Source organism: Eptatretus burgeri, chromosome 11 (genome assembly GCF_056783735.1).
Source record: "Eptatretus burgeri isolate ZD-2024b chromosome 11, Ebu_testis_v1, whole genome shotgun sequence".
Classification (NCBI taxonomy): Eukaryota; Metazoa; Chordata; class Myxini; order Myxiniformes; family Myxinidae; genus Eptatretus; species Eptatretus burgeri.
The window spans coordinates 10542949-10555433 of NC_140971.1; the positions used below are offsets into that span (position 1 = coordinate 10542949).

General features: G+C 42.9%; 1 protein-coding gene across 2 annotated transcripts in view; it reads right to left on the minus strand.

Annotated features, from left to right (window-relative positions):
* Positions 1-12485, minus strand: part of PHLPP2 (PH domain and leucine rich repeat protein phosphatase 2) — a 106386-nt gene that overhangs the window by 68923 nt on the left and 24978 nt on the right. For both annotated transcript variants that reach the window (XM_085845182.1, XM_085845181.1), the window contains exons 3-5: positions 12350-12475; positions 11778-11920; positions 6003-6149 (exon numbers count right to left, since the gene is read on the minus strand). In XM_085845182.1, coding sequence (XP_085701308.1) covers positions 6003-6149; positions 11778-11920; positions 12350-12475 — 416 coding nt within the window. The remainder of the gene's footprint in view (positions 1-6002; positions 6150-11777; positions 11921-12349; positions 12476-12485) is intronic.

Here is a 12485-nt window from a genome sequence, read left to right on the forward strand (position 1 = left end):
ATGCTGGGTGGTTTGCCATTGCCTTCCCAGCATCGTTTGTCCGTGCTCTTATCCTTTTAAATGCTGAGCGTCAAGTGAGTAAGCAGCACGTACCATTTAAAAAAAAAAAATTTGGTACGACTCAGCTGGGGGTTGAACCACCAACCTCGCAGACTCAGAACGGACACGCCAACCGTTATTATGCCACAGTCTGGTATCGTGTGTGGTCGTATACAGCTTAGGTGCCGGGGTAGCTATCATTTCTTGAAGCGCGACTGCGTCGCTGATGCAGTGCCCCTCTACCAGTACACACACTGGAACTGGTACTCATTTTGCCGACCTCGGAAGGATGACAGACTGAGTCAACCCCCTGGTGTATTAATTCAGCGGCCGACGGGGCTTGAACTCAGGACCTTAGGATCCCAAGCCGCCACCCTAACCACTGAGACAACACCAGGCTGCAGTCTGGTATCAAGAGGGCATATATGAAAGACATCCTTTCTGTCGCAAATGGTGTTGCAGGTGAAAAGGCCTGTCCAGAGTGGAATGGATTTGACACCTTTTTGAATCGAGACGAGGATCGCACAATAACACTCGCAGCCACATGCATCGACACACCTTTGATCGATATGAAGCCATCTAATCCAGATACAATGTTCACAGATATTCTGGAGGCACATAAGCTTGTGAAGTCGGTCGGACAAACGACCATAATGTTCACATGAGACGAGCATATCTTCACAAAGTAGCAGCGAGCGTCACATGGACGGCATACCCAGTACGATTCAACAACTTCATTCTACACATGGGAGGCATGTACCTTATAAATCGACTTCATTGGGTGTGTCAGAAACCTGATGGCAGACACGTGACTGTCAGATGTCACGAAGGTGCTTTTGGGTCGGTTGCTCACACGTTGACAGGCAAACGATTTGTACACAACTTCCGAGCATTGACAATGGGAGTTGAAGAGCTTCTTCGGAATGTGGTGCAGGAAAATTGACAACGTTTAAAAACTTGTCCTTCGCAGCACAAGTGTATTATTATGTCTGTTTAAATGTCCATTACTCGAGTTGTGTCGGAAAACATGATGTTATAATGTATGGTGCGTGTTTTCGTAAAACACTGATAAATTATTTGATTGATCAAATAACAAGGTTTGAATTTTAGTTTGACTTTGGTATTATTATATATGAAATTCACGTTAAATCATCACTGGAAGATGTCCAATGGATTCCTTGTGTCAGAAAACAGAGAAATGGACACATTATTACCTCCGCCACCGAAGGTGAAGGAGGTTATGTTTTCACCCCTCTCTGTCTGTTTGATTGTTTGTCTGATATACGTCTGATATTTCAAAAATGTGTTGGGCCTGATATCTTCACGTGGATCAGGAATTACGTGGCGGAGGTATGCGCTCTACTGAGTGCCCTTGTAGTTGAACATGATATCTGTTATAGTGGATATTTGCAGGTTTTCTTTTTTCTCGTTTGTATCCAAATGGAGGGAAACGGTTACCATGGAAACCAGTCATTTCTCCAGAATGCTCCTCTTTGTGTATCTTGTTGAAAATTTCACTTGGTCCCCCCCTTGTGGTTACGTCACGTGCCGGACGGTGAAATACCAGATAACCCGCACACGAGTATACCCCACAGTTGGAATCTTTGGAACCAATTTAACGCACAGCCTGTGGGTTATTTGCATGAAAATACAACACTCAACATTTAGGTCAGCAACATCATCGGGCAGCATGTACACCGTGTGTGTGTGTGTGTGTGTGTGTGTGTGTGTGTGTGTGTGTGTGTGTGTGTGTGTGTGTGTGTGCATGTGCAAACTTTTAAGAATATTATCACGCATCAGAACACACATGCCGCCAGTGTGCTCTCAGGCATTAGCACTTGGTGCAGAATCTTTTTGGACTTCATGGCATAATAGAGTGTCAGCTCTCGATTCAGGGAGCCACCAATATGACATTTATCACAAGTTAAATGTCGAGATTTCATTCCAACCAGTCGCCATTTTCCATTTCCTTCAAAACGACACTTCCCGATAAAGTGGTAGCATCGCATCTTGGCAAAAGATTTATGTTTTGTCTCCTGATTGGAAAGAATACAAGGGAAGTAACTCCACAGGGCCAGACAGATCTCGTTATCTTTGCCTGGTCCCGGTGACCGACCTAATGCTGTTGTGTGCGTACATATCTACACTGCTTATAGAAAGTGTACACCCCCTTTCAAAATTTGCACCTATTATTGCCTTGTAGGCTGGAATAAAATTGCATAAAAACCGGACTTTTCCCACCTTTATTTACACATTGTAACCCACAACTTCCGAGTGAAAAATAAATTCCACAAACTTCAGAAAATTGATTAAAAATATAAAACGAGGATATCTTGGTTGCATAAGTGTCCAGACCCAATGAAATAACAATTGGAAATTAGCTCAGGTAGTAACCAATCACCTTCAAAACCACACACCAAGTTAATTGGCCTCCACCTGTGATAAATTGTAATGATTCTGATTATTACCTGCACCAGCGAAAGGTGAAGGAGGTTATGTTTTTACCCTCTGTTTGTTTGTCTGTCTATCTGAGTGTGCGGGATATCTCAAAAAAGTTGTGGACTGATCCGGATGAAATTTGGTGGGCAGGTTGGGTGTGTGACGACGACAAACTGATTAGGTTTTGGTGAAGATTTTTATTTTTAAGTGATTTTCAAAGTGATTCTTCACTATTGAGAGGTGGGGCCAAAAACGATATACAGCATGACATTTCAAAAATGCATTGGGCTTGATATGTTCTCGTGGATCAGGCATTACTTGGCAGAGGTATGCGCTCTACCGAGTGCCCTTCTAGTTTCAGAATAAAATCAGCTGTTCCTGAAGGTTTCCTCTGATGGGTAGTGCATTTCACAAAGATTAAACCATGAGCACCAAGGAGCTTTCAAAAGACCTCCAGGATAAAGTTATGAAAAGGCACAGATCAGGGGATGGTTATAAAAATATTGCAAAGGCCTTTAATAACCCTTGGAGCGGTCAAGACAATCATTAAGAAGTGGAAGGCATGTGGTACCACCAAGACCCTGTCTCGATGAGGCCGTCCCTCCAAAATGGATGACCAAGCAAGGAGGAGAATGATCAGAGAGGCCACCAAGAGGCCAAAGGCAACTTTGAAAGAGCTACAGTCCTTTATGGTAAAGACTGGTCACTTCGTGCATGTGACACCAATATTCCAAGCACTACACAAGTCTGGCCTGTACAGTAAGGTGGCAAGAAGGAAGCCATTACTCAAAAAAGCCCACCGTGAGTCCCATTTGAGGTATGCAAAAAACCACTGTGAAGATTCTGAAGCCATGTGGCAAAACGTTTTGTGGTCTGAAAAAACCAAGATGGAACTTTTTTGATGGAATGCAAAAACGTTACGTTTGGCATAAACCCAACATAGCACATCACCCAAAGAACACCATCCCTACTGTGAAGCATGGTGCTGGCAGCATCATGTTATGGGGATGTTTCTCATCAGGGACTGGGGCGCCTATCAGGATAGAAGGGAAAATGCATGGAGCAAAATACAGAAAAATCCGAGACAGAAACCTGCCACCCTTTGCAAGAAAGCTGAAATTGTGACTGAAGTTCACCTTTCAGCATGACAACAACTCGAAGCACAGGGCCAAAGTTACAGTGGAGTGGCGAAGGAACAAAAAGATAAATGTCCTTGAGTGGCCCAGTCAGAGCCCCGACCGAAATCCAATTGAAAATCTGTGGCATGACTTGAAGATTGTTGTCAATCAACGCTCCCCACGCAACTTGACTGAGTTTGAACAGTTATATACAGAATAATGGACAAATACAGGGCGTTTCAAAAAGATTGATACAACTTTGACTTCCTGCCATTTCTTTGACACATCTTTGACACATCAAGAACGTCAATTACAAGGATTTTGCGTAAATACCAATTTCAGACCTTGGCCTCTAACTCTAGCAGTGACTCACTGTGATAGCAATCAATGATAGAAAATACCATGTCATAAGCTTTCAAGAAATGTTTGGTTCACATTCCTGAGGTTTCTATTCCTTTGTAAATAAACATTTAAAGTTGCATCACTCGTTTTGAAACAGCCTGTATTGCTCAATCAAAGTGTACAAAGTTGCTAGAGACCTATCCCAACAGACTCACAGCTGTAATTGCTGTCAAAGGTGCTTCTACCAAGTATCAACTCAGGGAGGGGGGGGGTGGACACTTGTAACAAACAAGATATTCTAGATTTGCATTTTTAATTAATTTTCTGAAATTTGCAGAATTTGTTTTTCATCTGGAAGTTGTGGGTTATGATGTGTAAATGAAGGTGGGAAAAGTCTGATTTAATGCAATTTGATTCCAGGCTACAAGGCAACAAAAGGTGGAAATTTTAAAAGGGCGTGTAGACTTTGTATAGGCACTGCATGTGCGTTCTGCGCACAGATCTAGTGCACGATAGATCATTCATTCTTAGATCAGGAATGCAACCTCCTCCAAGGCTCTGCTTTGTTACAATGCACTTTCTCATGAATTTGGTAGTGTGTAAATTTCAATGCAAATTGGTCATCCATTTTCTATCAAACGCAGTATTTTTTTTTCTTTAAGTCTCGAGTGCGTCACAAACTTAATTAGAAGGGCACTCTAATTAGGAGGGTAGAGCGCATACCTCTGCCACGTAATGACTGATCCACGACTTAAGACTTTTTGTCTTAAGACAAAAATTATTGCAAATAAAGATATCTTCGTTAACAGAACAGAATGCTACACATTCCCATGTCATTGGTGCATTATAGTTTCTCTGTTACATTTTATTCTGTTCCATCCTATTCGACGCTTAAACTAAAAGCAGAACGAATCGACGATGCCATTTGAGTGGGTGCCGTTGGGTTGCAATCAACACAATCGATGTGTTGTTGTGTTTTCGGCCCCCCGACCAACAAGTGTTAATCACAGTTTGGCGTGAAGCCACAGACACGGAAGCGGAAGCGGATCGGTTCACGGATTACCAAAGCGGTTTTCATTTACTGAAGCCCATAGTGAGTGCTTTGTACCAGCTCGTGTACGGTCACGCCTAAACCTGCTGGTAATTATCGGATTACGATAATATAAAACCAGTGGTATGTAAAACAAATGTTTGTTTTAATGGAAATTTGTTTTGAGTCATGTCAATTTTACATAAACTGTATAAAAGAGTCCACAAACACGTTTTAAGCTAAGTGGGGCAGAGGATTTTGCACGATCACACAAGCATACTGCACACAGAAAAACGAGCATGGGGGTTGGGGAAGGGGGGGAGCAATGCTGGTATGTTGTGGCTTGCAAACCCCAAAATGGAGGGGAGAAGCTCACAGCAAGCACACCAGCCTCTGACTTCTCATCTGGGTCCAATTCACAACAGGACTCTTTACAAGCTGTTGATTTGCCATTTTGCAGGCAAGGCGATGCATCAACGAGTGTGCCATCCGTTGGATGCATATTAACCCAGCGTTTGGTCTTGAACAGAGTATATGCTTGTGGATGTCATACAAGAGTAGCCCACTACATGCTGTTAATCTGGACAAATTGCAAATTCCTGCCCTAACGTGCAGGGTACCGACCGCCTCAGTGGCATAGTCGCACGTCAGCAATTACGCAATAAGCCAAATCCCGGTCCAATAAGCTTTTGCGAATAAACAAATCCTTTGGAGTAGGGGGTGTGTGCCGGGATGGACAAAACTTGTTTATTGCCATCTTCATGTACATTAAATGTAGATGTCCTGTTGCAGCTCAGGCAAATGGCTTTCAGGCCATACATTTATTACATGCGCAAAAACGGCCTGTTGAAACTCCATTCCCCACCATAAAGTTCACCAACCTCTTCTCCTCGTTTCATCACACCGACTTTTTCTCTCATCCTAACCCTATTTCCATCAAGTCAATATTAAATATCTCAATCATCTCACCCCTGGTGAATGGAAAACACATATCACGGGTCAATGGTAGGCACCTGCAGAATCGATAAACATACCTGATCAAACGACACACATCTGGCGGGAGCTCTTCGATGTCATTACAACTCAGGTTGAGCTCTGTTAGGCTGGGCAGGTTGCAAAGGATGAGTGGAAAGGATCCCAGGTGGTTGTGTGCTAGATTCAAACTTTGCAGCTGGGTGAATCTAAACAATGACACAGAGAAGGACAAGGCATGACAGGTAGAAATAAAAGCATGACGAAGTTGGTCTTTTGGTCATTTGTCCGCCTTTCACAGTAATCTGGGTAAGAAGAAACTAGAACGGCACTCTTCAATGTCCTGACGTCGACAGATATGCCTCCATCCACATGATTACATCGTTATACATACTTCTACAAAATTTGATTTAAATCCCTCAGCTGCTCTCAAATATAGCATTTTTTACCTGACATGACCTTTGACCTTTGACATCTTGACCCCATAATCCAATCAGTTTGTGTGTACATCATTGTACATGTTTGCACCACGTTTGACTTGGATCCCTTCAGCCGTTCTCAAGTTATTGCCGAAACGAAAAACTATCACGGACAATATGGACGGCCAACATGAAAACATAATGCCTCCGGCAAAATATAAAATAATGTAAAAAAGTAAAAATAATTAAATTCGACATCACAAACTTTTCAGTGCCTTGGCACAATGGTCCGCCATCGTTAGCCTTAAATATAAATCGTCAATGACACTACCTTGACAGCTCACCAATAATAACTGAACTTGCATAGTGACGACAATCCAGATATCTTAACATAAACACCAACAACATGCACGTACACACACCTCTGTGGTGTAATAATCTTACAACACTCCCCCCCCACCACCACTCACTGCACCCAAAATGGACATATTTCATGTCGAGACGTCTCAGTTTGCAGACGAGTGTGCCGTGCCATCATGTTAGAAAGCCTATACTCCCTTTACCAAAGGTCGTGTTACAGACTGCTCAGACTGTGGCCAAAGTCAACAACAAACCGACCGATTCAAGCATTTTTTTTTAACGAATACACGGTCAAAACTAGAACAGCACACGGGACGGCGCATCCCTCTGCCAGGGTGAACAGTTCATGTTTTGGATCCCACTGAAAGATCGGATCGGCATCCAGACCTGAACCAAAAATTAAAAAAAATAAAAATAAAAAAATAAAATCAATTGGCTTGTTCTGGTCATCTACCCAACTCATCCACCAAGTTTCGTTCGACTCCGTCCGCAACGTTTTGAGATATCATGATATATAGATATATTATATTATATCATTCTTGGCCCTATCTCTCAATAGTGAAAAATCTCTGAAAAAATTATTGTCGTCGGATCAACAAAATCTCATCAATTCGTCCTTGTCACACATCCCTGTTCATCAGGTTTCGTCCGAATCCGTCCACAAATGTTTGAGATACCCCTCTCACAGACAAATAGACAAAGCCAAATGGGTGAAAACAACCTCCATCCACCTTCGGCCATGGAGGTAATAACCATCACCCAAAACGTCCGATTCACGTTGCTTCCCACGGTGGTCAACATACCCTCCCCCCCCCCCCCATCAACTATTTATTCATCCACCCTCCCTGTCCACTAGCCTCCACCAGAAAGACTGTTTCCTCATTTACATTTAATATGTTCCCTTATAAGGAAATAATTTCCAACTGACCATGTATTTCACTCATATGTTCCGATCACGTGTCATTGGTACGAGCTTCATGCGCTTGGATGTGCAGTTCCGTTATTAGACACAAAGTCATGTTAGTCACAGAAACAGCACGCCATTTTCCTTTTTCTTGCTTCAATGTGTTACACAAGAGACATTGTGCTCCAGATTTTCCTTCGACTTGTTCATAATTATAGCCTTTCACAAGGCTCGTCCAAATAGCAAGAACAATCTGACAACAGCTATTCCACGGCAAATGTGAAATGAGCACAAGTAATAAACAACAAATAAGAGTGGGGATATAAACATATAAAAAAAATGAGAAACAGGGCAAACGAGGACAACAAAAGGAAAGGAAGCAGATTGTGCCAAGCAGTGCAACGTGCCAGAAAACGGTGGCGGTTCATGTATGCGTGGCCTCGGGATAAAAGTTCCTTTTATAAGAAGCCCGGGAACTCGCTGGAGGTTCCCAGTCAGGGAGAAACAATGGACTCCGGAGCGCTTTGTATTACAGCTTTGATAGCCATTAAAAAATCAGTAATATCTATGTGAAGATGTTTGAGGAATCAAATATTTCCCTTGCTCAGAGTTTAACATTTGAAAAAAAAAAAAAAAATAATAATAATAATAATAAGAATAATAAGAATAAATAAAAAAGTTCAAAAAAACTGATATTCCTTGTGGCGATTATAAAAGTATCAACTCTCCGTAAATGCTTAACAAGGGTATGGAAGGTTATTTGGCCAGGGCGATGGCACGGATGATAAACAATTCAGCAAAACTCGAATGGTACTCGGAAGAGTGCACACCTCCGCCAGGCTGAACAGTTGATGTTTTGTAGCCCACCGATAGGCCAGATATGCATCCGGACTCAAACCAAAATCTAATCAACTTGTTCTTGTCAACTACCCAAACCATCGACCAACTTTTGACAGAATCCGTCCACAACTTTTGGAAATATCTCTCAATGGTGAAGAGGCAATTATATATATAGTCAACACCCAGACTGCATACTGTCAGTGAGTGTTTCCAGGTGGCTGTGCATCTGACCAATACCATACAGAGACTGCCAAAGGCATTGCAAGGACAGGGGAAGTAGAAAATAGCACCGCAAAGCGGGCGTAACCCCTCAGCCCCTTGACGCAAACTAATTTCAATATGGTGGACATATTGAAAATCGCAGCATGCCCATTTTCGAAAGGAACCTTCCTCTACTCAACCCCAACATACCCTGCAAAAATATATTTAATCGGACAAGGCGTTCTCCTCGAAATTGACGGAAACCAAAAGTTGACGGACACCCGAATACCGAAGTATGAACTTTGACCTCTGTGACCTTGAAAAGTAGGTCAAATCAAAAACCCGGCTTATATATCATGTATCCTCATCAGATATACCTGTGATAAAAAATTGCCGATGATCCAGCCATTCGTTCAGGAGAAATAGCCATTTCTTGGTTTTCAGTTTTGGCCCCCTGGTGGCCTAGCCGAGAATCAAATTGCGCTCATTATCGAAAGGAACCTTCCTCTACCCAGCCCCAACACACACTGCAAAAATGGATTTAATCGGACAAGGCATTCTCCTCGAAATCGACGGAAACCAATTTCAAGATGGCTGCCATGGAGGCCACATTGAAAATCGCAGCGCGCCCATTTTCGAAAGGAACCTTCTTCTACTCAACCCCAACACACCCTGCAAAAATGGATTTAATTGGACAAGGCGTTCTCGAAATCGACGGAAACCAATTTAAAGATGGCTGCCATGGAGGCCACATTGAAAATTGCAGCGCGCCCATTTTCGAAAGGAACCTTCCTCTACTCAACTCCAACACACCCTGCAAAAATGGATTTAATCGGACAAGGCGTTCTCCTCGAAATTGACGGAAACCAAAAGTTGACAGACGGACGCCCGGACAACACCTATGACGACAATTGGCCCTTTTTAGGCCAATTCGGGCTGAGGGGTAAAAAGCTGTATAGGCTGTTATACCTCATGAATAAGAACACATTTTAACATTAAAGATACATCACATGGCAACATTTTGCAGTTCTAAGTTTAACAAAACATTTAACTGCTTGACCATGGAAGCACGAGTTGCAGATCAAGTGTTCTCAAAGGTCTGTAGTTTCCAAAGCCACAACAGGTCCTGATTTCTGAAGCCACAACACCCTATTGTTCATTTCAGAGATGTTTATCCCCATGTTCTGTTTACAAAGCTTCACCAATGTATTCAATAAAATGAATTTTCCATTCCTCAAAATTCACAGTTCAAATCACACCCATGTAGATCTTTGAAGAGGAACCCAAACGCAATCTATTTTCTTGAAAACAATTGATTAATCACAATCCGATTTGAAAGGGGGAAAAAAAAAAATTAGAATTTTTTTTGCCAACTACAGTGTGTCAAAAAAAATAAATCCTCAGTGTCAATTTTCAATTTTGCCAGTGACGTCACACCTTGAATCCATCCTGATCCGATCTGCGGTTTTACATTGGAAAACAATGGATGTCGAGCTCAGATTCCGATACCGATTCCACCGTCATTAGCAACGCTGACGGTTCTCAGAATGTTGAAAGTGATCATTGGGATTTTGAAAGAAACTATCGGAGACCATATTAGTGATGGAAACGTTTTTGGGGGAATTGTAGATCCCAATCGTTTTGAGCATTGCGCGAGCGATTCAGAAGAATAATGTGGAAGTGTTCGTGGAGATCAAAACGCTCGTCGTATGATCACTTCCGTTCAATCATCGGTTTGTAATAAGGGAGAGATTTTGCATTACTTGACAAATTGGTTTATATATCACTCGAGCAGAAATACCTGCAATCGCCCGACAGCACGGGCACCGCCCAAGCACACTCGAACACCGCAAACAAAATGGGCAACGAATGCTTTGTCCCACCGTAGCAGGCTGACCAGGTGTCTTGTACGTTATGGGATAGTCCCATTTCATACTTTTCCCGGATGCCATTTGTGTCTGCGCCGTGTCCCACCATCATGTCCGTGAAGTGCAGATGTCCCTCCCTAGTGGATGGGGATTGTGGATGAGGTGGAGGATGGTGGGAGGTGGGGGGGGTAGAGGGTGTGGGATGGTGGTGGATATTGTGGGGATGATGATGCTGGAGAGCAATGTGGGGGATGGTGGAGGGGGGGGTGTGAGATGGTGGTGGATATTGTGGGGTGATGGTTGATTGGGGGGATGGTGGAGACGGGAACCTTAAAAGTTTTAGCGTCCCGAGTCAAATCCTCTCGCAGGAGTAGATGATGCATACATAATTTGTCTCCACTATAAATAGATGCTGGTCCATTTGATTTGTAGAAATATGTGTCGATAATAGATAATTATTTTCAGGTGCTCTGATGGCAACAGCCGGGCAATGGCAACAGGTGTTCGATTCACCGCTAAAAACGGTTGTGTAGATGTGCCGGTAGTTCAGTAGACATGATGTTATAATTTTGAGGGACGGCTGTTTCTTCTGCTTAATCATGGGTACGGATGGCATCCTCTCAATCGTGGTGTATAACCACAAGATCTCTCAATCTCTGTTGTTCCATATTGGTGCTCTGTAACGTGTTCCGAGCACAAAACCGAACATTTTCTCGGCCCGATCCACACGAGGGTATTTCGGACAAACCTCGTCCAATTTCTGGCAAACTGGGTGTTTCGGCCATTGGTGTAGCATGAAACCATCTTGGTTTGTATCACTGCAAAAGCACCAAGGGCACCGACTCGGCATACTTGTGGAAAATCGAAAATTATTCACCGTTCGAGTTAAATTGTACCGCGACGTAACCCGGATACAGTACGGATCTGGTCTCCCTTCATGTGTGACGTCATGGCTAATCTTAAGAAGAAGAAGAAGAAGAAGAAGAGGAAGAAGATTTTGCCTTTTAGCATCGAGGTGGTCTGAGCATTTGGGTTCCGCTTCAAGCAAAATACAAATCCATCTATCACATCGTTGGTAAATGTGACACAAAGAATATGAAAAAAAAAATTGCATGTATGCTTCGGAATAAAACTGACCGAGCACAAAAATCGAACAGTTAGGAAGCAAAGGGTGGAACGCAACACCGTGAAAGTGGAAATTGGTCACAAGGTGACCAAAGAGCAGGAAGCAGTCAAAGAAGGTACCTGTGCACTTGATTTAAGCCATTGACCAGCATATTGTGGCGAAGGTTAAGGTGTGTGATGTCACTGCTGTAAAACAGGTGCTCTGGAAGTTCTTCCAAAGCACAACACGACAAATCAACAGAACCAATCCGCTGAGACACCACCTGACGAGAAACCAACAAAACAAGACCTTTGGTCTAATGTCAAGGTAACACGCCGCACATTGGTCCCTCGTTAACTATTGGGTTTTTGTTTGTTTCATGGAAGAGTTTAAACTTGAATTATAAATACAATAGCATAGTGAAACCACTTTCAGTTCTCCAAAAAAATAACTATATCAAAGGAAGAGAGCGTCGAGTGGAGGTGCATGTTTGGGGGATGACAACATAAGACACTCGTATGCATGTGTAGATAAGAAGGAACGCACAAGACAGGTAAGTTGAGCTGAGGCATTGTTTTGCATCATCAAGCAGATGCACTAACCTACTAATCCTCCATAAAGGGAAGGACAAAGGACAAGAGAGACGCTTGACTAGCAAAGGTAAAGGTAAGAAATGTAAGAATCGGGTGTGGAATATTCAACAGGTTCATACCTTGGAAGCCTGCCGCAACCAGCGAAGATATTCGGCAAAAGAGTTGTAGGATACATAATAAGTCTGCCCTTGTGATCCCGCAGCGGTGAACTGCAAGCAGTGCTGCCTTTTTCGCAATTGCTCAACCTGAAAGCCA